The 23,799-nt window shown below is 48.5% G+C and overlaps 2 protein-coding genes across 18 annotated transcripts in view; one reads left to right on the top strand and one right to left on the bottom strand.

The window, feature by feature from the left end:
• The window catches only part of FOXP3 (forkhead box P3), a 19,300-nt gene extending 10,183 nt beyond the window's left edge, over positions 1–9,117 (bottom strand). For 2 of the 16 annotated variants that reach the window (XM_070290016.1, XM_070290028.1), the window contains exons 1-4: positions 8,758–9,117; positions 7,288–7,410; positions 5,252–5,287; positions 4,942–5,112 (exon numbers count right to left, since the gene is read on the bottom strand). In XM_070290016.1, the coding sequence (XP_070146117.1) occupies positions 4,942–5,015 (74 nt within the window). In that variant the 5' untranslated portion in view covers positions 5,016–5,112; positions 5,252–5,287; positions 7,288–7,410; positions 8,758–9,117. Of the gene's footprint in view, positions 1–3,365; positions 3,463–3,493; positions 3,743–4,941; positions 5,113–5,251; positions 5,288–7,091; positions 7,411–7,872; positions 8,180–8,757 lie in introns of those variants that run through there. The other 14 variants (XM_070290021.1, XM_070290029.1, XM_070290026.1 and 11 more) reach the window with 12 other exon arrangements.
• On the top strand, positions 8,060–23,799 carry PPP1R3F (protein phosphatase 1 regulatory subunit 3F). 2 transcript variants are annotated; one of them, XM_070290014.1, is made up of 4 exons: positions 8,060–9,410; positions 18,916–18,968; positions 19,183–19,265; positions 22,027–23,799. In XM_070290014.1, exons 1-4 carry the CDS (start codon positions 8,422–8,424, stop codon positions 23,320–23,322), a joined length of 2,421 nt encoding a protein of 806 aa, XP_070146115.1. In that variant the 5' UTR covers positions 8,060–8,421; the 3' UTR covers positions 23,323–23,799. The 2 variants fall into 2 exon arrangements, with proteins under 2 accessions (XP_070146115.1, XP_070146114.1); XM_070290013.1 differs by having other exon boundaries at positions 8,243–9,410; positions 19,186–19,265.

The raw sequence follows: 23,799 nt of genomic DNA, 5'->3' as shown, positions 1-23,799 counted from the left end.
CTGTCTTCTGGTCCATTCTGGGACAAAGCTCCCAGACTCACAGCCACTCTGCCAGAGATGGGGGAGGGAAGAAAGGGGACGTTGAGGCCAGCACACCTTTGGCTAGGACCTCATGGGAGCAGGAAAGGCCCTGGTTTTTGCCAGTAGAGAGTGCACCATCAGGCTCTCTGGAGGGGCTCCGGGATAGAGTCCCAGGGACCAATGCCAACTCTGGGGACATGGCTGAGCCCTGTCCACAGCCAGACTCACAAACAGACCAACTTATGTCCCTCTAGTATCACCACCCTCTGGCCATGAGGCTTCCTGACTCATGGGGCCCTGGGACCCCACCCAGCCTAGCTCTTGTGAGGCTGGCCCCACACTGTGACCCTAAGGGTCCAACTCGTGAGAGGGCTGAAGGGGGAACGGCAGCAGATGGGAGGCAGCCCAGGGTCCCCCTGTGCCTGTGATGGGTGCCGAGGAGTAGTCTGAGGCCTACAGTTGGGGAGAGAGACAGAGCCAGGGCCCCTCTAAGAGTCTCGGAATCTGAGCTCGGGTCTCAACTCTGCCACTATGTCTCTGTGAGGGCTTCATGGAGTCGTCCTGCCCATGTCCTGGCCTCAACCTGACCCCTCTGTATGCTGCGAAGGGGAGGGGTGTGGAGTGGATGAGGGCCAGTGGCCTTGTGCTCTGTGTCTGGGTGAGCGGCTAGGTGTCTGCAGGCCTTTGATTTGATAACTGCCCTTCTATCCAGGGGAATGGCTGGAGACAGGGATAGAGAGAGACAAAGAGAGACCCAGAGGACAAGAGCTACAGAGAGAGATGGGAGAGACATGGGGAGGGACAGAGAGACACTCGGAGAGAGAAACAAAGAGAATGAGAAAGATAATGAGAAAGGAGAGACAGTGAGGACTAAGGAACCCACAGGAGCAGAACGTCAAAGACAGAGAACAAGAGAGACAGAAACAACACAGAGATGGGGAGAGACAAAGAGACAGATAAGAGAGACAGAGAGAGAGGGAGACGGAGAGAGACAGAGAAAGAGATGCTCCAAGTGAGAACAGTTGTTGGTCTCTGGCTGGAGGAACTGATCCTTTGTTATTCCACAATAACAGAGGAATAACAAAGGGCAAGGTGCCAGGGCTTTCAGTGGGTGCTACATTGTAGCAAAGAGCAACAATCACAAAATGCTGTGGCCCTGGCACCAGAAGAGACACTGAGGAACAGAACAGAAGGGGAAAAGCTCAAATACAGACCAACATCTACAGGGAATGGAGTTGTGATGAATGTGGCATGTGGCATTTCAAATCAGGAGACATTTGAAAGAGACTGTTTAACAAATGTTTCTGGGATAATTAAGGGGACAATAAAGTTAATGACTGACCAGTCCATTTTCCCACCAACCCCTCCCTGCCCAGTGTGAAATGTCACCCTCATCATCTACCCTAAAATAAATTCCAGATTCATTAAAGGGATAAATAATAATATCTTATATTGATCTTGGGTTTATTGTATGCCAGGCCCTATGCTAAGCATTTAAGAAGGATGAGAGATTTAATCCTTGCAACCACCCTTTGAGGTTCGTACCATCACAGTACCAATGAGGAAATGAAGGTATAGAGAAGTTAGATGCCTGGCTAAAAATCACACAGATTGCTTGGGCTGAGGTTGGGTTTGTCCCAGACAGTTTGGCTCCAATACCCACACTCTTAACCTCTAAAGTAAATGGAAAAAATGAAGCCATAAAAGAGAATAGAAGCCAACACAGGTGAACATTTATCTCATTTTCAAGTGGGAAAGGACTTTCTAAGCATAAAACCAGAGACAGTAACCACAGAAGAAAAGACTAACCTCGTTGACAATATAAAAACATCATAAGCATCATAAAACAGCAGAAATAGAAAAACAACTTCAGCATATGATTGAGAGAGAATATTTGCTGTATATGTATGGCTGAGGAAAGGTTAATATTCTTTCATATAAAGAGCTGTGATACATCAATAAATTAAAATAATGAACACCCTATTAGGACTAAGGACATGACCAGACAACTGGGGGGGGAGAGAAGCACGAATGGTCAACAAACACTATATCAAAAGGTGCAAATTTCAACAACATGGTAATATTTTTATTACCTGTTATGTTGAGAAAGGACTAAAAAATGATAATACCCACCCATGGTTAGCTAAAGTAGAGGGAACATAAAACAGGATAACCATTTGGGAGAACAATGTGTAGAAAGGGTCAGAAACCTTAAAAATGCACAAACCCTTTGCCCTAGCCACTCGACTTGTAGGAATCTGAGGGATTAATCAGGGATGCTTATGGGAAAAAACTAGAAACAACCCGAATGTCCAAAAATCAGCACTTGGTCAAATCAGCTGTGGTTCACACCAATGTGAGGATAGTCTGGACAGTTATAAAAGATCGTTTTATGTTGAAACATTTTTTCAGTGACCTAAAAAAATGCTCCTATTAATTGAATAAAGCAGAAACAAAATCAACAGGTAGCCAGATAGCATGATTCTAATTTGGTTAAAAAAAAATACTAACAGTTAACACTCAGTGGGCACTTGCTAAGCCTGCAGAGACAAAATCACACTGACCCTGAATGATCTACTCTGTTACTGGACATGGATCCTGGCCACACACACACACACACCAGGTCCTAAGGGTATGACCCCGCAGCTAAACCATGGTTGACAATGGTGTGAAGTGCCCCCCAGGAGGCTTTCATCATGCGGTGCAAGCACAAGTTCATGTTAAAGGCTCAGCCCAACCCAACTCCTCTTTTGATCAGGGCAAACAGAATCGAAGCTCATTCTTGTAAAATGTAAATGTCCTTCTCAACATTACTTAACACACTTATTAACCGCCAACTGTACAAGGTTACGTGCTAGACGTTGGGGTGTGGGGAGGCAGGCAGGGAGAAGGCAAGACAAGTGAATAGGAAAGGTGGTGGGAGAGATGAAGGAAAGGAGGCAGACGGAGTGTGGTCAAGATGGAGGAGACAGCAACAGGGGAGATGGTCAGAGCCAGAGCGAGACAGAGGGATGGAGATTGTGCATTCCAGAGAAAGAGAAAAAGAGTAGGGCAGAGAAACATAAAAAGAACGAGACAGAGAGGGATGGGAGGTATCAAGAGAGAAGAGCTGAAGAGATGCCACAGACGTAGTTAAAATTTCCAGTTTTACCCGGATAAAATTTCAAGTTGTTCAAAGCTCTGCAATTCATAAAGATTGGCAGTTGATATATTTAAAATATCTTACCCATCCACACATTGATCCATTTATTTATCTTTGCCTCTGCCTCAGCACTGATTAAGTGCTTGATCGATCAGTCTTCTGGCGTTTGTTATTACTATTATTACTGTAAATAATACCTTACCTGACCAGGACCACAGGAGCTGTGTGCGTCTTGACAGTCCCCAAGGGCCCCTGATCCCCTCAATGCCTACCTCACTGTCGTCTCTTCCGTTGTACCCACATCTGGTGGGGGAGAGTGGGGACACTCACCTTGGTGAACTGGACTGACAGAAAAGGATCAGCTTGGCTTGTGGGAAACTGTCACATATCAAAAACAACTTTGCTTTTATACCGAGAAGAAAAACCACGGTGTGGAAGCCACAGACCTCTCTCTTCTAATAATCCAATTTTTTTTGATGAGTGTGTACGCTGATAATCACGGGGTGGGGGGGGTTCTCATAGTTTTTTTCTTCTCTCTCTCTCTCTCACTCGCTTGCTGTTTCTTCTCTTCTTGATTATGAGACTTAAACGGAAATTTTGAAATTTTGGGTTTTTTCTTTGCCCTTTACGAGTCATCTGAAAATATGATTTCTTCCCCTCACTACAGAGGTGAGAGGTATCAATGAGATAACAAGGCTCATGAGAAACCACAGTTTTTAAAACAATTGTGTAGAGTTAGAAAAAAAAGGGAAAAGAACTCAAATAAATCACAGGGGCTTCTAAGGCACATAGAGATGCCACTCCGTGAGTGAAGGCATATGTGAGGGTCTCCGAGGAAAGGGAGAGACGAACTACAGACTATGTGTGGATAGTAAATGCCAGGGAAAGAAATGAAATAGGGTTGCATTTCCAGAGGCCTTGCTCTCAGGCCTGTTTACCCTTAAGTGGAACTGACATGGTCATCATGCTTTTACTGCCCAAGGATGAGGAGATCTGGACATACTTGCAACTCATCTTCTCACCGAGGGTGAGGGTCATAGAAGTTAATTCACCGAGAAAAAATGCAGGGAGTCCCTCCCTACCCCCTCACAAGTCACAGAATCCAAGAGTCTGGGAATCACTCCCAGAATCTACTGAACATCACTGAATGAGGAAAGGGAGAAAAGTCTTGCCTCATTATATCTCAGGGCCTGAGAACTCTGACCCAGAGGCTACCCTACCAGGAAGGTCCCAACCAGGCCCCAGTATTAATATATCCATCCTCACAAAGCCTGGAGAGGCCCATTGGGACACCAAACTTCTCATGGTCAGGTACATCATGTTCTGATGCTTCTGAGGCCCTCAGCTTTTGTAATTTTCTACTCTGACAAATCCCGGTTTCTAAGGATTTAGAATTCCAAATATCCACCATCATCCCCATAGCTGACAGTTCTCTCAGATTTTCCATGTGCTAGGCACAGCACTGAACACTTCTCACAACTGATCATGTTCAATCCTCACCACAGCCCTTGGAGATCCATCTGTCATCACTGCTGTTACACATATCTGGAAAACAGACATGAGGTAGTCCAGCAATGTGACTGGGATGACAGAGCTGGTGAATAGGGGCCCTGTGTCCCATTGGTGGTGGAGTTTGAAACCCCCATGTTTCCTTGAGCACAATGGTCTCACATGTTAAATTCTAGGCTGCAATGACAGGGAGGTTCTGAGATTTGGAGATTCTTCGGTGGGCTTGAAGGTTTCAGGTTGTCCAAGACTTGGTGGCTGCATTTCCTCACCTCAGTGAGCATTCCCTCCAATCAATGGTCAACAGGCGTGAGCAGCCTCCCAGGGGCTTCTCCAGATAAGCCATGGCTGAGACTCTGCCCTTGGCACTCCAGTGCCCTGCAGAGCCTAGGGTTCTGCCATCCAACGTCTACTCCAACCCATCTGCAAGACCGGCTTCAGGCCTGGGGAAAAGAAATTGGGAAGAGCTTATTCACATGGTATAAGCCTCCTGTCTAAGACCCACCCCTTTACTTCTTTTTCTCCCCATCACCTCCCAAGTTTTCAAAAGAAGGAGAGCATCTTTCCTCCACTCAGACTTACCTTTCTGGAAAAGCGCAGAGGGGCCTGGTGGCCTGGCTTTGTAAGACAAGAAAAAAAAAAAAAAGTGAATAGAGAAAAAAAGACCTAAAAAAAAAACCCCAGCCAACAACAACAATAAAGAAAAAAAAAAAAAACACCAACTCTCCCTACCATTAGTTCAAAACAATTTCACTGGTTGAGGTGTTTGAGGTGGTAGGATATGTCTGAGACCCAAAGATGGCCCATGTGTGCTGAGCAGCCAGGGGAGGCACCAAGTGGGGTAAGGTCTCAGGCTGGAGGCCTTCAGGGATCCTGCATACAGCAGGAGCTTAAAAAATGTGGCATGTGGTTAAGAGCAAGTGATGGGGTGAGGAACGTGCTTGTCAGGAAGGAGTCTGACTTTACGGATGTCCCCTTGCTCCTTGTGGACTTGGGTGGTCTGAACTATATAACTATAAACCAGGTCAGTTCTAGAAGCTGAGGCCCCATTCCCTGCCCCAGTACCTTTGCCTCCCTCCTGAGAGAGGGGGCTCTTTCTTCCCTTTCAGAGTCCAAGGCGTGGGTTGTATCCTCCCCACAGGGCCCCTACCCATCCTCTTACTCTGTGAGAGGAACACCAGAAAAGGAGGGAGAAGGCTGAGTGAGGGGTGATGCTGCTGCTGTTGGGGGCCAGGACTCGTGCACAGCGAGGACCAAGGAGTCAAGTGGGCAGAGGCTGGGGTCACCGCCTCTCTACACTGGACTACATCCTCTTGCAGAGGAGGCTTCGGTGGGAGAGGGGACAGGATTAAATAGAGAGGTTGGTGAAAGTCTGCAGAGAAGTGGGCCTTTGACAAAGATTTGAAGGAGGTGAGGCGGGGAGTCATGTGGATGATATCTGAGCAATTCCAGAGGAAATAGCCAGTGCTAAGATCCTGATGTGGGAATATGCCTGATCTGCTCAAAATATACCAAGGAGGTCCGTGTGGTTAGAGTGGTGCAAGTGAGAGAAACAGGGGTAGGAGGTGAGGTAAAAGAGGGCTCTGGGGGGAGGGGCACTGAACCATACAGGACCTTATAGCCCATGGTAAGGACTTTGGCTTTTACTGAATGAGCAGAAGGCCATGGGAGGGTTGTGAGCAGGGGAGAGATGTGAACTGTCATAGGATTTAAGAGGATCCCTTTGATTGCTGAATGCAGAATGGACTGTAGGAGTGAGGGTGGAAGCAGAGGCATCAGTGAGAGGAAGGCTACTGTAACCCATGTGACTGGTGATGGTGCTGGCAGTGGAGGGAGTGGGAGAGGCGTATTTGGGAAATATAGCAGATGGAGAGCTGACAGGATTTGTTGAAGGATGGCAGTCTTAGACCAGACCAGGACACAGACGAAGTTGTTCCTGGACTACTTAACATCTTGAAATTTTAGGTGAGAAAAAAAAAAAAAAAGTTCTATCTTGTTTAAGCCCGTATTATTTTGTGTGGGTTTCCCTGTTATTTGCAACTAAACATATTAGTTCCTGGCCCACGACCCTATCCTGGACACAGACCTGAGGAGGGGAGCCCGCCGGGAGAACTGCCTTTCTCCTAGGGATGTTGTGAGTCAGAACCTTCCATACAGTGGATGTTCAGAAAAATCCTCCCAGGATGGAGGGAGAATGTATGAATGGTCATGTTCAATGGACATAAGCTACAATTCTGTTCCCACAGGAGGCAGGGTTTCAAAATAAGAGTGGAAGGGGAGTGAGAGGAGTTCATTAGATGACAAGAAGGAGCGTTACTCTTGAAGGGAACAGGAGTAGAGACCCGAGACAGAAAGAAGGGAGGTGAGGCCACTGTGGGGTGTGGAGTCAGGCAAGAAAGACTGGGCTCTGATTTGTGATTACATTAGTCAATATCTGCCAACATGCCCAACCAACTCCTGAATGCACACAGTCATCAGTGTTTCTGAGCTGGAGTTAGAAAAAGCTAATCTTCACCACAAAGCTCTGACTTTCATTTGGCCATTCACTCAAGAATGATGCCAAGTCTGGAGAATACTGAAGATGATAATCAGGGGCATTCTTGGCTAGTGAGTGGTACCGCTCAAGGCTCGGAGCTGAGTCGGGCAGGCCAGTAACTGCGACAGGAGAGGTCCGTTTTGCCTTCTTAGGTTTCACACGAGGATGCAATCTAGGTCTTCAGGGGCTCTGGGCATTCACACTCCTGGGGTAACGGAGTCACAGAGGATTAAGGAGAACGTAAATTCATCCGTCAGAGGTGTACTCTTCCTAAAGGCTGCCTACATTCTACAGATCAGTGGCAGGCGGCCTACGCACTGTCCTCTTCTCTGGCCTCCTTATTGGCTGTTCATCTTCTTCACAACACCTAAAACATCCCAGTTGGTTCTGCTCTTTGCAGTCCCGCCTCCGGGTCCTTCTACACTTCCTGGCTTCGGCACTGGTTCATCCAGTTCTAGCACTGCCCTTTGCGCTCTCAACTGCTTTCACTCTGGCTCCCCCATTGGCTACCCGGCAGCTCTTCCTTGCTACTTCCGCCCACCCCATTGGCTCTTCCTCTCCCCTCCCCGCTGAAGCTGCTGACACCACTTCCTGTTCATCTTTTTTAGCCTCCTTATTGGTTACGTCTGCCCTGGCACCGCCCCTTAAAGGCATAGTGCACACTTACAAGACTCTCCATTGGCTCACTGACGCTATTAGCGTCATCCTTCCTTACATCACGGGCGCGCGGCTCCCCATTGGCTCCTTGCTGTCTCTCTTCCGTCCCACTACCTACGCAACCTACGGATCTCCTACTTTTCTGGCCTTTCTGTTCGCTCCCTGCTGCTCCCATCTTCTGTAGCCATTCCATTTTCCCCGCCACCCCTGCTCACACTTCCCCATTAGCTATCCTACTTCTGCTCTCTTCATCCCGGGACCGCACCCCCGACGCATCCAGGCCTCTCTATTGATTCCTCGATCATCCCGCCTCCTACACCGCCCACTCTCGGGCATCCCCATTGGTTGTGTGCTTCCCCTGCACGCGCTTCATCGCCTACGTCACGCATGCGCGGATCCCCATTGGTTCTCTGCTATACCTGTCTTCATCTCACCGCCTACGTCCCCCGTGAGTCGTAACCCGCCCCCGCGCTGGCCTTCCCATTGGCTGCCCGCCGCTTCAGGCCCTGCCCCCGCCGGTCCCGCCGCCGGTGCCGTCGGTGCCGCCGCCGCCGCCAATATGGCGCGCACGGCCCCTGTGGAGCCCCCGCTGCGGCATCCCGCGCCCCCCTCGCTGGCCTCGGGCGAGCCCCGCACCTCAGTAGAGGCAGCGGTGGCCCCGCGGAGGGTGCTGTTCGCCGACGAGGCCCTGGGGCTGCCGCTGGCGCAGCTGCGCCGCTACCGGCCGTGGGGCGGGCCCGGGGCGGGCAAGATGGCGGCGGCGGCCGGGCAAGATGGTGACGGCGGCGGGGCTGAGGACGACGATGGCGAGGATGGGGATGAAGGGGAGGAGGAAGAGGAGGCTTGCCCCGAGCCCTCGCCGTTGTGCCCCGTTCCCGCTGGCGGGGGGTTTTACCTGGTGCCCACATTTTCGCTGCCGCCCGCGCCGGGCCGTCTGGAGCGCTTGGGGCGCGTCATGGTGGAGCTGGAGGCGCTGCTGCCGCCTCCCGGAGCGGTCCCCGGGGGTGCCGGGGTGTGGGTGCCTGGGGGGCGCCCGCCAGTGCTGCGAGGGTTGGTCCGCGTGCTGAACCGCTCTTTCGAGAAGGTGGTGCACGTGCGGGCCTCACACGACGGCTGGGCTTCCTTCTGCGACCACCCAGCACGCTACGTCCCGCGCAGCCCGCCGGGGGCAGGAGTGGGAGGACCAGGAGCAGGAGATCCCATCTTGGATCTGGGCCTTGGCCTGGGCCCTGGCCAGGTGTCCGCCTCCTCGCCCGACGACGGTGGCCGCACCGACCGCTTTGCCTTCCAGCTGCCCTTTGCTGAGGGCGCGGGCGATGGGGCGCGCCTGGACTTCGTGGTGCGCTATGAGACCCCCGAGGGCACTTTCTGGGCCAACAACCACGGCCGCAACTACACAGTTCTGCTCCGGATTGCACCCGCTCCCATACCCACTGATGCTGAAGGGCTGCTCCAGCAGCAGCAGCTGGAGCCACAGCCCGAGTGCCAGGGCCCGGTGGAGGCTGAGGCCAGGCAGCTGAAGAGCTGCATGAAGCCGATGAGGCGCAGGTAATGTCTGCCAGCGCCACCTCCGCCAACGCAGGGCTGTGTTTAGGATGGAGGACAAGCATTCCAACAACCCTCAGGCCTGCTGTCCAGAACAGGGAGGAGGGCACGTTCAGTTAGTCAAAGAGTAATGGAGACCAAACATGTGCTAGGCTGTTTTAATTACTGGGGTTTCATTGATTTATTGAGGTCCACTGTAAAGCCCTGAACAAGACAGACATCTTCCCTGCCCTCAAGGTTCATACAAGCTTTTATAAGCGTGGTTTGAAAAAACCCACAGGTATATAAGATACTTAGGATAAGATTAACTGCTGAGAGAAAAGTAAAATAGAGTAAGGGGATAGTTTGGGAGGGAATAGCTGCTTTAGGCAGGATGTTTGGGGAGGGCCTTTGAGGGAGTGAATCCTGGATGCTGATAAAGAGTTATGTACAGATATGGGGAGTTGTAGAAAAGGGAACAGGGAGGACTTTCTGAGGAGGTGCTGTTTAAACTGGGCCCTAAATGATAAAGAAGAATAGCTATGCACATATGGGAGCAAGGGTGTTCTAGGGAGCGAGAACAGCAAGTGCAAAGGTCCTGAGGTGGGAATGAATCTGGTGTGAATGAAGAATAATGTGCTGGAGTGAAGAGAACTGCAGTGATATGGTAGTGTGGACCAAGGGCATTGCCAGTGGGAGGCGGGGAATCTGATCCCCATTTGATGGAGCAGGAGGCCAGGGTTACAGAGAGATTAACTGGTTGAGGAAGTGAGGGCGCCTGGCTTTTCCAGTTCAGCCATGTCTGATCTTGAAGCCTGTGTGCTCTTTCCTGCTTTGCTCTAATATAGTCTGATATCTTCTGTGGAGTTGGGCTGAGCCCCTGCTTTCACAGGCAAGCAGTGCCTCTGGCAGAGGCAGAACCAGATGGGCCTGGACTGGAAGCTCTTGATCTTTGTTTTTGCTGTACCACCTATGACGGACCATTCAGGTCCTGGGAGAATGAACCCGTTAATCCCAGAAGGTCTTGATATAAGATTCTCCTATCAAGTCACGAGTTCTTCAAGAGTAGCAGCTAGGCCTGATTTTGAGGGGAACCACCTAAGTCTAACCTGGGATAAGTAGATTCTTTGTGCACTTGAGGGAAATGCATACATTTCCCCGCTCTTTGGAGAACTGGAAATTGGAATGGGAAAATGCTTTTTGGATCTTGTATATGCTTAATCAGAAGCCTCTGGCTGCAGCAAGATGTGATTCTGGCAAAGTCTTAGGCTGTGAGTGGTTCAAAAGGTCTAGCTTGGGTCTGGTGTGCAGATGTGCCTGGGTAAGTGAGCAAGCAGACAAGTACCCACTTACCAACCAGTGAGCCCCACAGTAACCTGAACAGGGCAGGCAGCAGGGATGTCCTTGCAGTGGTGAGTGGATTCTGACATGAGTGCCTGAGTTCAAATCCTGGTCCTGTCTATTAGCCTCATGACCTTGGGCAACTCATCTCACTGCACTGTGCCTCAGTACTCTCATCTGTAAAACATAATTATTGCACCTGTTTCACAGGAGACAAGAGCATTTGGAACTGAGCCTGGCTTTTAGTGGGACCATATAGATGTCAATACTAATACTTAGGGAATCACAGATGGTTTCTTGGATTCTGTTCCCCATCTCCTCTCTGCCCGTCATCAGCTGTGTAGCCTTGCGTCAGTTTCTTCATCTGTGAGCCTCAGTTTTCCCATCTGCTAAAGGGATTTGACAGTCACTTTGGTGCTTGGATTGGATGCAGCAAGCATGGGCAAGGTAACTGAAGCATAGTGGCAGCTTCGAAAGATTGACAGTGGCCAGCATTTACTGATCTCTGTGAGGGCTTCGAGTTTGTTCTCTTTTGAGTCCTGCTGTGCATGCTGTATGCTGTAGACGCTATGATAATGGCCATTTAATAGAGAGGAAAACTGAGGTAGCTCAGAGAAGTGAGCCAACTTATTCAAGTATACTCAGCTAGTGAGTGACAGGACCAGGGAAGAGAGGTAGGGACTTTTTAAAAAACTACTGTTCCTCTTGAAGGCCTGATAGGATTCAGGGCAAATTCTACGTTTTACTCCTGGTGTTTCTATGTTTCCAGCATGTCTTGCTTTCCTTTTATCTTTTTTTTTTCTTTATTGATCTTAAGTGTAAAGCTCAGTAGATTTTTACATATGTACGCCTTTGTGAAACCATCACCTAGATCAAGATAATTGAGTTGTTCCAGTGCCCCAGAATCACCCTCATTTCTGTCAGTTTTCCCAAGTCGTCATCCCAGGCAGCTGTTGTGGGAGCTCTGTCTAAGACGCGACAGTTTGGGTAGCAGAGTTTGGTCATTTTAGAGTGTGAAAGGAAGGGAACAGAGAAATCAAAAGCTTGCAGGGCCAAGGTGGGTGGAGAGGGTGTTTTTCTTTTAAAATACATGGGTGGTTTTAAGGAGAAATTGAAGCGGCCCGTTCAGACAATTGTTTTGGTATCTGGCCCCAGGTCTGTGGTTCCTAACATGACTTGTGATATTATTTTAAGTGGGCAGATGGCTTTTGATAGCTTCTTTATCTTGATCTCAGCTCTTGCAAAAGGGAGGTTGGTGCTCACTGCAAGATCAGCGATGATCAGTGATAAGATTTTCTTTGTAGGTCGGTGGCTTTCTTGGCGAGTACATTTCAACTTATTATTGTTTTAAAAGCTGGGTGCTGCCGGTGACATGGAGCGCTGTTGAAGAACAGCCACTCCCTGCGACCCAGCCCTCTTAGGAGATGGTAGAGGATCTTAGGGGCTAGCCTTCTGCGGGAGCCCTGTCATAGAAGGCTCCCCATTCAGAAAGTGTTGGCTGCAGGCCTGTTGTGCACCAGCACAGCCACATCGTGTTGGGACATGGGAGAAGTCTGCGCTAGCCCTTAGGATACAGCTCAGAAACTGAAATGGCTGCATTCCTCAGGTTGCTGGACTAAGCTTTTGATAACCCTCAGGCTTAGAGATGACCCATCAACAAGCATTTATTGAAGGCCTGCCGTGTGCTGGGCACAGTGCTAGGTTCAAATAGGGCAAAAACTGCACACTGGTGCTAAGTTGTCAAAGGGTTGATGGTGGAACTGGGTGGGAGGGGCAGGGATGGAGGGCTTGTTGAACAAGACCTGGCAGAGACCCTGCGGAGTATTTGTGTGCACAATCTTATCTAACCCTTTCAATGTTCTTTATGAGAAAGACTGTTTTGATCCTTCTTTTCTGGATGAGCGAACTGAGGCTCCCAGAGTCCAGAATCCCAGGGCCGGTGTGGGGAGGAGAGTCTTCCAGGTCTGCCTCGGCTTACACCCTTGGGAATTGTCCTATTCCTCTTAAAAATAAAGACCAGGAAGGCCTCAGCATGTCCTTTGAGCACCTCCTGCCTTCTCCCCCAGTCTGGCCTCCAGGTCTACTTGTGTCACCTCACGCCATCCTTTGCCTTCTGAGCTTCTGTCACTGGGGTCTTTCCAAGGTGCTTTGCCCTCCCCTGCCTCAGAGCCTTTGTCCCTGCTGTTTCCCTCACCAAGAATGTTGGTCCTGTGCCCCTTGTAGCTCCTCATTTTGATCCTTCAGTTCCCCTCCTGGAAGCCTGTCTGTCCCAATGACCTCAGGCCCAGGTCTTTTTATAGCACTGATCAGCCAAGCAGGCAAGCCCTGATAGAGACTGTCATATAGCAGAGCAGATGAGCATTTCCACAGATCCAGGATCACTTTCCACCCTGCCTGGCAGTCCTACTTTATTCTGAGCCACTCTTGTCTTGTCCCTAAAGTGACTCTTTTGAATGTTCTTTACCTTCAGACTTCCTGCTTCAAAAAAACAAGTAAAAACCGTAAGAATGGAACTCCCTACGACTTGTAGCCCCCAAGCTTGCAAACTGATTTCCCGCCATTGTGTTTCCTCCCTTAGGCCAGTCCCCTACTTACACTCTGGGTTCCATTTTTCTGCACCTTGCTCCAGAACCTGACATAATCAGTTACACTCTCTCTTCTGGCAGCTTTTCACTGCCCTCCTTGGCTGAGCCTCTCTATTGGCTTTTATATATGCCAGCGTCTCTCCTGTCTTAACAATATGTCATTTGACCTCACCTCTGTCCATGCTGCTCCTGGCTAGCACCCAATCACTCTTCTCCCCTTCACTGTTGACCCCTCTCTGAAGAGGTACCTACACCTCTCCACTCACTTCTGCCTCTGCATCTACCAGATTCCATAGGGGTATTTTTGTTTTCCTGAAGTGGTTGAGCACTCCTATTTAAAATACTTTCTTTCCTTGCCTTGGGACCACCCTCTGCTGCATTTCCTCTGAACTCTCTGGCCCTTCTCTTTCTCTCTGCTTTTTTCTTCAGCCTCATATGTTTTAACTCAGTACCTCTACTTGGCTGATGTCCCAAAGATGCCTCAAATCCTCCTCATTCAAGATTGACTCCATCACCTCTTCCATAGAGTCCTGAGCAGCCCCTTACTCCCCAACCCTTCCATTGCTCATTTTTCTTCTAAGCATCCTAAGCCCTCTCTGACCCTGTAGTCTGGGCCAAGGCCCCTTGTTCTAGGGCATTCTTTCCTTTTCTGAAGGCCCTGGCCTCAGTTTGTAGTGAGACGTTCATTAGGGGATTATTGGATGACCCTTTCTGCCCTGCTAGACTGTAAGCTCCGTGAGGGGTAGGGACATGGTCTGCTTTTGTTCACCACTGTATTCCCACAGGGCCTGTCACGGTGCCTGGCACTTAACAGGTGCTCAATAAATGTTTGTTGAAAGAATGAGTGTGAGTATCTTTTTTTTGTTATCTTCCTGCACACTGAATTGTAAGCCTCCTAGTTGGATTTGCTCACCATTTTGTCTCCAGGGTCTGTCCCTGGGCTGATGCACAGTAAGGCCTCCATGATTTTTAGGTGTATCTGTAGGCGAATGAATGGGGACCTGACTTGCTATCCGAGTTAGCAGTTGGGACATCAGAACAATCAAAGTTGAAACAGGACAGGCCAGGGGTCATCTTAGTTGTCTGGAGAGTGAGGATTTTAGTGGGAAAGTGATCCTGTTTTATTCCATGGAAAACTAGTAGGGCATCATGGTTGAGAATGTGGGCCTGAGGCCACATTTTATGAAAATGGTACAGCCGGGATCTGAGCTGGGAGCTCTTGCTCTGGCACCCCAGTTCTCAACTGCTGTGCCAGGCTGGGTGATGGGTCTTACCAGCTGGGCAAGTTTTCCTTCCTCTTCAGAGCCTCAGTTTCTTTCAGTGGGAATTTGGAGGGGAGTCACTGTGACTCAGTGACTTCACTTTCACTTTTCACTTTCATGCATTGGAGAAGAAAATGGCAACCCACTCCAGTGTTCTTGCCTGGAGAATGCCAGGGATGGCGGAGCCTGGTTGGCTGCCGTTTATGGGGTCGCACAGAGTTGGACATGACTGAAGCGACTTAGCAGCAGCAGCAACTGTTGGTTAAGCACTTTAAAGGCAATTTCCAAATATTTCCTCAATCTGCCAAACAGCTCTCTGACGTAGGTATTACTATTACACCCTCTTCACAATGAGGAAACTGAGGCACAGAGAGGTTAAGTAACTTGCTCTAGGTCACACAGCTGGTAGGTGGCAGAGCTGGGGTTATTCAAAACTACATGTCATGACCCTTTATTGAGATGTGAGATCAGTTTACTCGACTCCAACAAACATTAAAAAGCAGCATAGAAAATAATGAGTGCATCACAACATGTAGTAAAGGTAAGTGTTCAAAGAACAACTGGTTTTCAGATATATGTCTATATATTTACACATGTATGAGCGTGTGCTGGGTTATGATGTAAAATGTATCTGTTACTGTGGGTCACTGTGAAGTGAATAGAGGCATTGCTTTAACAGAAACTCTTAGCACAATAAACTGCTCGGCTTCCTCCCTCCACCCTACTGGGTTGTCTGTAAGTTCCAGAACTGACACACACAGCTGGGGAAAGCAAAGCAGTGCCCCACATAACTTGGCTTTCACAGCCTCCTTCAAACCCCATTCTTTTCAGAAAGCATATGGCTCAGGGAAACTGGGATTCCAAGTATCTTGCGCAAGTTTGCAAAGCCACCTGTCCCCTTGGAGAGTCAGCATTATCTTTGGGCTGACTGCATGGGAACTGGGGTCTGCTGAGTTTCCCTTTGGGTTTCAGTGCATGACCCACTTTGGGCTGGCCAGGTTCTTTGAAAACACGAGTGTTGGGGGTGCTCTCAGAGGACTTGGGTGGTGGCGGCAGTGATGTGACATCCCTAAAAGTCTGCTTTGCTCTTCTCCACGGGGGTTGTCAGCCATCACTTGCTCACTCACTGTGTGATGATGCACTTTTTTGTTCTGTCTTGGCTGGCCCAGGCTGGGGGCCCCAGCAGCTCTTTCAGAAACCCCACCCCCAGTCTCAGCTGCCATCAGGTCAGAGGCCACTGAGTCTCCTGATGGCAGGAAGACTTCTCAGGCCCACAAGACAGGCGTGCAGGCCTGACATGGCCCCTTCTAGGCCACACTGTCTTGACTAGCTGTCAGGAGAGCACCCAGAAGATGCATGCCCAAGATGCCCCCTGATCTGTGTGCTCCAGCTTGTGACTGCTCATAACCCTTAAGGTGATACCATGTGGCATGTGTGGGGTTGGTGCCAAAAGGGCAGGTTTCCTTCTCAAAAATTAGCAAGCACACTGCAGGTACAGTTTTGTTCTTAATCTCCCTCCCCAGTTTTCTAAGAACCCCTCTTCTCTGTTACCGATTAGTGAGTCAGTATACATTTGTACTCCCATTTCTTTTACTATCCTCCTTTTGATTAAAATCCTACCTGCCTCCAAATATTTACTGTGAATGACAGTTCAAGGATAGTTAGTGGGTTTTTTTTTTGTTGTTGTTTTTTTGTTTTTGAGGCCCAAAGTTTCAAACTGTCTTCAAAATGGAACCCTCTTTGGATGTTACCAGAGTGGTGTGTAGTTAGTGTGTATAGACAGTTCCTTGAGCCTCAGTTTCTGCATTTGTGAACAGTTTCTGCAAAAGGAAGGGTATTGCTTTGAAGGATAGATATGAAGGTTTTCAGATGACTTAGGTGTATCAGTGAAAAGGGTCCACGGTGGAGGAGGAGAACGATAGATGTTTGTGCCTCCTGCTTTCATTTCTCTGACGTCGGAGGAAGGGAGAGTGACCTGTGTACTTCTGCTGGCTTCGTGGATCTTGGGATTGGCTGAATTGCTTGACCCAGTTTTTGGATGTTCCGCCTCTTCTCACCCTCTCCGGCTGTGGAAGAGATGTTCTAGGGGCAGAAGGATTGTTATGTCTTTGTTTTTCTTCTCTCTCTTCCTTCAAATGGACCATGGAGTTCTTTCCCTGCTGGTTGCTGCATCCTGAGTTTCCCCTCTTATCTCTCATATACACCCAGGGCTCTGGAGTGGCTTGTAGAAGTCTGATGTGTACATGCACTGGGCCAGATGGCAGGGGAAGGCTAGCTTAGTCCTGCCCTGGAAGGAGAGTTGCCTCTCTGTTTGTTTGTGGGTCTTCTTAAGGATGCTTGAGAAAACCCTAGGAAGATGACATTTTCTTTAATGAAGGACTACATTAGCCAAAGAAGTCAGCAGGAATTGTGTTGGGCCACAATCCAAAGACCTGGATTTTCAGCCTACTCAGGGGACTGGTGCAGGACCAAGCCAGTTTGCTCCAAATCTCCCTTTCTCATCCATGAAGTGCAGGAGATGATGGCTGAGCTCCTAAAGTCACCCACTCCATGCCCTGTAGTCTCTGATTCTGGGAGAGGTGAGCCCCAGTCTGTGGAGAAGGACAGATGGTCCTTTCTGGATCTTCCAGACTCTAGATCCATATGCATTGTTCAAGCTTCCTCCCCAAGGGTGCTAATAAAACGCAGTTCTTTCAGCCATTTCTGTGTCTGGTGGTCTGCTAGCCACATGTCCCACACAGGCAGGGAAACTGGGAATGACAGTGTGGGCAAAAGGCAGATTGAAAGCAAAGCTTGAATGAAGATGGAGGGAGGGATCTTGTCCATTATTGCTGCTTCCTATCTACTCTGGAAAGGATTGGAGATGGGGCTATGGTAAGATCCCAGCCTCCCTCATCAGTTTGTTGGTTGAGAGCACAGACTTAGGAGCTGAAAGGCCTACATTTCTATCTTTACTGCATGACTGAGCTGTTTACTTGGGTTCTGTTTCATCATCTGTAAGATAAGGATAATACTGTCTACTTCAAAGGAATAAAAGTATCTCATAGGGTTCTCATGAGAATTAAGTGAATACATGTGAAGCTATGTGAAGCTATGCTACGAAGTACCATAGTAAGTACTATATTCAGGTCAGCTAGTGATAATTCTGTTTCTGTAGGTAATTGTGAAGATAATTGATTATATGTTTTCAAAAAAGTTGCAACCACTTCCGGAAGTACCAATATCATACTGTTACTTCTTAGAAAGAGAAAAGCTCTGAGCTATTGCCTCAGCTCTTCTCAGATCTCCACATGATTTTAGTTAATGGGTCCCTCATTGGAAACAGCTGATACTCATGAGAACAATGATTTCCGCATGATCCTCATGCCCTCACCTGTGGTAGGGACTGGGTGAAATACGCTTGGTTTCTGCTACTCAGACCTTGGGGTCAGACTTGCCTGGCAAAGGAGGAAAAGACCAACAAATATCTCTTCAGCCGCTGCTCTGTGCCAGGCCCTGGTGTCTGGCTTGAAGTCCTCATTTCCTACGACTGCCCTGTGCTTGGTGTACGCATCCTGGCTCCTCTGTGCTCCTTTTTAAGATGAGGAGGGTGAGGTTCAGGAAGGTTAAGTATCCTGCCAGGCTGATACAGCAATGGGTGGAGGGTTGGCGGAGGGACCTAGGCCCCTGTGACCTCAAATAACTGCCTTTTTTTCTGACCTTCCCGTTTTCCATTTGCTTCTTTCCTTCCTGTTGCTGTTTCCTGTGTCCCACAGTCCTCACTTACCATTTCTTGGAAAAGATGGTTTCCTCCACAGCCAGAAATATACCCTAGAAAAATAATCCAAAATGTTCATTAAGCTATGTCCAGTGATGTCTGCTGAAGTCTGCTTTGCCAGAGCAAGATGAAAGAAATAACCTAGCTGCCCAGTAGGAAGGGAATGGCTATGTACGTTAAGGTCAGCCCATGTGATAGGAGCAGTAAGCAGCCATTTCAGATGGTTACAAAAGTATATAATTCTGCTTCTTACTGTTAAATGGACAAAACCAGCTGCAAAATTATGCCTGTAGAATCTAAATGATTCGTAGAATGTGTGGAATGAAATTTTCCAGAACAGTAATGGTGGTTGCCTCTGGCTGATGCATGACTTTTCTCCTGCTTCTTTACACGTTCCTGTATTTCGTCAGTTTTCTACAGTGAGTGTGTAGACTTTATGACCAGAGGATAGAGAGAGGCAGCAGAAGAGAAACTGCAGCTATCAGGTGAGGGTGGGCCAGCAGAGAGGCTCAGAAAGTGCCGGTAGGTGGCAGAACTGGCCTTTCAGGGCATCAGATCCATGCATTCTCTCCTCCGCCCCACAGGCCTAACGAAGAGCTGAAGATGAAGAGTGCGGACGATAATACCCCTGCTGTGGGTAAGCAATTGGCAGGCTGTGGGAGTTTTAGCTTATATTTACCATTTCTATCTTCCTCTTCTTTCTCCATAAATTAAGAGGCACCCTCTGCCTTAGATTGTCACAGAAAGCTTCAGAGGCAAATCTGACTACTGGCTAGAAGCATATATTTTCTTAATCAAACCAGGCCAGTTCATATACTTGCCTGGCCCCAACACTGTCCTCCTCTTTCCAGCAGAGCGTCCTGATGTCCAGGAGACAGTGGGTCCCTTGGTGGCCCCTACACCTCTCCGTCCGTGGCCCCAGATGACACTTCAGGTAAGCAGACCTGGAAGCCTCTGGATGAGTGGCCCGATGAGAGGCTGGGTGGTGGGGACTGACTTGCTCTGGGTCAACCCTCGGTAGAAGTTTGTTGCTGTTTAGTCGCTAAGTTGTGTCCGACTCTTTTGTGACCTCATGGACTGCAGCACACCGGGCTTCCCTGTCCTTCGCTATCTCTTGGAGTTTGCTCAAACTCATGTCCACTGAGTCGAGGGAGACCCCAAGTCAGAACTTGGTGGCAGAAGGGTAGAATGCAGTTATTTGCTTGGGCTTATAGAAATGTCATTTGTTTAGCAAATATTTATTGAGTGCTTGCTCTGTGCCAAGCACTGTTATGGACACTGGTAACATAGTAATGACCAAAAATACTGTCTTCATGGGGTTTACTTACATTTTAGTGGAGTGAGACATAATAAAACAAAGCAGTAGTTAAAATATATGGTATTTTACCAATTAAAAAACAAATTTTAAAAATATGGTATTTTAGATGATAGTGCTAAGGGAAGGAAATAAAGAGATAAGGAGAGAGTATGTGGATGTGTGTGTGGGAGGGGGGTTTAGAGGAGGGGAGATGTTTGCAACTTCAGACTGGGTGGCCAGGGAAGGCCTTAGCGGTCAGTGAGATTTGAGTGAAGAGCTGAAGAAAGTGAAATAGTGAGGCATGTGGATAACTAAGGGAAGAACATCCCAGGCTAGTGCAAAGTCCCCCACCGGGGCTGTGGCTAATATGTGTGAGGAGCAGCGAGGAGGTCAGTGCAGAGGGGCAGAGTGAGTGCAGGGGAGCGGCAGGAGGGAGGTGGGAGAGGTTGGGGAGGACAGATTGTGTGGGACCTCATGGGCTGTGGAGAGGACTCTGGCTTTTACTCTATATGTCAGGGGAACAGAGTAGGGCTGTGATCTGACAGGGTTTAGCAGGTTCCCTCTGGCTGCTTTGAGGAAAATAGACCGTGGGGTTGAGGGCAGAAGCTGGGGGACCCTTAGGAAGAGGAGGTTACTGCAGTGGTCCAGGTGAATGATGCTGGTGCTGGCAGGGAGAGAGAGAGATTCTAGAGATGTAAGTGTGTGTGTGTGTTAACTTTTTATTGCAAAGATTTTCAAACATATCAAAGTAAAGAAACCAGGAATTCCCTGGCAGTCCAGTGGTTAAGATTCCATGCTTCCACTGCACAGGGTATGGGTTTGATCCCTGGTCAGGGAAATTAAGATTCTGCATGCCATAGGAGCAACCAAAATAATAATAATAATGATAATAATAATAATAATAATGAAACTAGTATAAGGAACCCACATATACTTATCACCCAGCTTCAACAAATTTTAGCACATCCATTCCTACTTTTTCTATACTCCACCCACCCCTTCTTCTCGCCTTCCCTATGAAATTATTTTTGAGATTTAGACATTATGTCATCCACGAATACTTCAGTTTATATTTCAGAAAATTAAGCACTCACAAAAAAAAACCCACAATGCATCATTCCCCTCAGAAGATTAATGGTAATTCCTTAGTATTACCAAATATTTTGTCAGTGTTCAAATTTCCTTATATTGTACGTGTTTTAGGGTCCAAACAAGGTCAACACATTGCATTTGGTTGATGAGTCTTTTTAGAATTTTAAATCTATTTTACAATTTGTTTGTTGATGAAGACTTGTTTGTCCTATAGAGTTTCCCACAGACTGGATTTGGCTGATTGCATCCACGTGGAAACACATTTCTACTTAATTTTTATTAATTTATTCTATTTTATTTGATCTAATATTAGATTTAATTAATTTATTAAACTTAATTTTTATTAAATAAATTTATTAAATCTGTTATTAAAGTAATTTTAATAGAATCAATCCTGTTTACTTCTATTTCCATTTTATTTATTAGCTGTAATTCTTCTCTAAAGAAAAGCTTTCTCATATCAACTATTTGGCTACCTTGAGCATATATACACTGAGGATATATATAGTTTGTATAGAAAAAGCTGGATAAATATTTAAAATTTCCCCTTTCATTTACCAGTTTTCAGAAGAAATGAACACCAAAGGTGACCAATTATTAACTCATGAATTTTAAACATATTTGATGAGTTTCAACCATTGCACCTATTTATTTTGATAATAAATTTAACTACTTAAGTTGAACTGTCTCTGGCCAGTGGGAGTTTATTTTCATTGGCTCCAGACTTGTTTTGACACATCCCCAACATTCTTTGAGCACTTTCTCACATTCTGGTATGTCAATATGTCACAACCTCATCTTGTACTTTTCCTGCCCCAGACTTGAAAAACAGTCATTTATTTCAGGATCCCTGATTCCTTTTAGTGGAGAATGGTATTTAGAAACCAAGATCTGGGAGCTAGGAATGCTTGTTGCTACTAGACTGGTCATTGTTCCTAGGCCTTGTCAAAAGACAGTGCTAGGAAATACAATGTTTTTAAAGAGAAAATAACATGAATTCATATGGATGTCCTGGATATGTTTTGGAGGTCAACCAATAGTTTTTACTGATAGTTGTTCACCAGGTATTGGTGCCTACTGAATTCCTCAGCTTTATGATCTGCAGGAAGTCCTCTTTTATCCATCTATTTTAATATAGGCATGGTCTTTGGAGTTAAGGAAATTATAGTTCTTTAAAGAGATTTCATCTGGAAACACTTGTGGGGCTTGATGCAGGCTGTCACCAGTTCTTACTGTCTCTGCTTTTTTCCCTGCCTCTTCCCTTCTCTTTCTCTCCCCTCCCACCTCCTCCCCACATGGTTTCCAGGTTTCTGAAGTTACAGTGACTGGCAGACCCCCAGAAGAAGGTGATGTCACCAGAAGCAGCCCGCCTGTGACTTTCACAGAGGTTCCCCAGGCACCGGCCATCAGGATTCCCCTCTCTTCTTCTCTCTGTGGCCTGGGTCGCTCTCCCCGGGACCAGGCCTCGGGGCCTGATGCAAGTGAGGGGGCAGCTGGGCCTCTCCTGGAACCAAGCCAGCGACAGATGGAGGCCACGTGGGAAGTATCCAGCGAGAATGGAAGGGGCCGAAAGGAGCCCATAGTGGGAGCTATCATGGACAAGCCTCCTGGGGGGCTGGAGGTCGTGAGTGGGTTGGAGGAGCTGCTTGGAGAGGACACCATCGACCAGGAGCTGGAGCAGCTCTACCTGTCCCACCTGAGCCGCCTGCGGGCTGCCGTGGCTGCTGGTGGGGCAGGAGGTGGTGGGGAGGGTTCCATAGATGGAGGGGTGTCCCCCAGCCATCCCCTGGGCATACTCACAGACCGCGACCTGATCTTGAAATGGCCTGGCCCTGAGCGGGCCCTGAACAGTGCCCTGGCTGAGGAGATCACGCTGCACTATGCCCGGCTGGGGCGCGGTGTGGAGCTCATCAAGGACACCGAGGACCCTGATGAGGAGGGGGAGGGGGAAGAGGGGCTCTCCATCATACCCTCCAGCCCAGAAGGGGACACCCCTAAGGAATCACCTCCAGAAATCCTCTCGGGGGCCCCTTCTGTGGTAGCCACTATGGGAGATGTGTGGCTCCCATGGGCAGAGGGTTCTGGATGTAACAGCCCTGTGGCTCTGGGTATAGAGGGTCAGTTCAGTGAGGCTCCAGAGAAGGGGACGAGCAAGGACTCTGACTCTTTGCATGTGAGTAGGATGATATCTGGGGTGACTGGGTCCTCAGGGGCCACAGAAGCCCAGATGGAGTTTACCACTGAGTTGGCAGACAGGTTGATTTCTATATCTGGCCAGGAGCCAACCACTCTGGTCTCGCAGGGGCAAGATCTCTCCCTCCTTGGTCCCTTAGGGACTGAAGTCTGTCCATCCAGCCTGGCCAGGCCCCATGTAAGCCCCCAGGATGAAGGGGGTTCAGGCCCAAGCCTTGAGCCCCCAAAGAGGTCTTCTACCCTAGCAGACCCTGCAGAGAGCGTGTGTGTATTGCCTCCTCAGCTCTGGGGACCCCTGACCCAGACTCTGGGGGTCCTAGCTGTGCTGGTGGCGGTCCCTGTGGCTCTGAACAATGGTATGTCCCTCCTGGTGCTTGCACTGTGCCTCTGTCTGGTCTGGTTCTTGTAGGAGCTGCTTGTGAGATGAGCAATAACAGGTTTCCCCTCTCTGGGGAGGGGCAGCCCCTGCATCACCCGCCCCCCTCCCCAGAGGGTTCAGATGGGATGTGTGGTCTGTTCAGTGAACAGTCCTTTGCTTCTGAGAATGCTCGACTGGAGAGAGGCCTCTCTGTCCCTCAGCTCTCCAGTGAGCATGGGGTTCCCTGTGGCAATACCAGTGGAGAGAAGTGGCATGGGGGGATGGTGTAAGAACTTGCAGAATGGAATTGGGCATGTCCTCCCCTCCCACCCCACCCTCAAGCCTGTATTTATTTTTGTATAATTCTCTGGTTGAGGGAGAGTGGTCATGAGCTGGTCTTGGGGCACAATTACCCAGAGATGTATTTATTAACAGCCAACCTGTGCAACCTGCTGGAGCTTTATTTTTAATTTAATTTATATAGAGTACCTATTATTATATGCCACAATAGAACTCTATGAGAAACAA

Source organism: Ovis canadensis, chromosome X (assembly GCF_042477335.2).
Source record: "Ovis canadensis isolate MfBH-ARS-UI-01 breed Bighorn chromosome X, ARS-UI_OviCan_v2, whole genome shotgun sequence".
NCBI lineage: Eukaryota > Metazoa > Chordata > Mammalia > Artiodactyla > Bovidae > Ovis > Ovis canadensis.
The sequence above is the reverse complement of the archived record's forward strand: the minus strand, read 5'-3'. Positions and strand labels throughout refer to the sequence as shown.

Excerpts from the sequence above, each read along its gene's own strand:
- PPP1R3F (XM_070290014.1), top strand. The coding sequence starts at position 8,422 with ATGGCGCGCACGGCCCCTGTGGAGCCCCCGCTGCGGCATCCCGCGCCC. Across the intron at positions 18,969-19,182 it reads CGATAATACCCCTGCTGTGG|CAGAGCGTCCTGATGTCCAG; the intron begins GTAAGCAATTGG and ends TCCTCTTTCCAG. Across the intron at positions 19,266-22,026 it reads GGCCCCAGATGACACTTCAG|GTTTCTGAAGTTACAGTGAC; the intron begins GTAAGCAGACCT and ends CATGGTTTCCAG.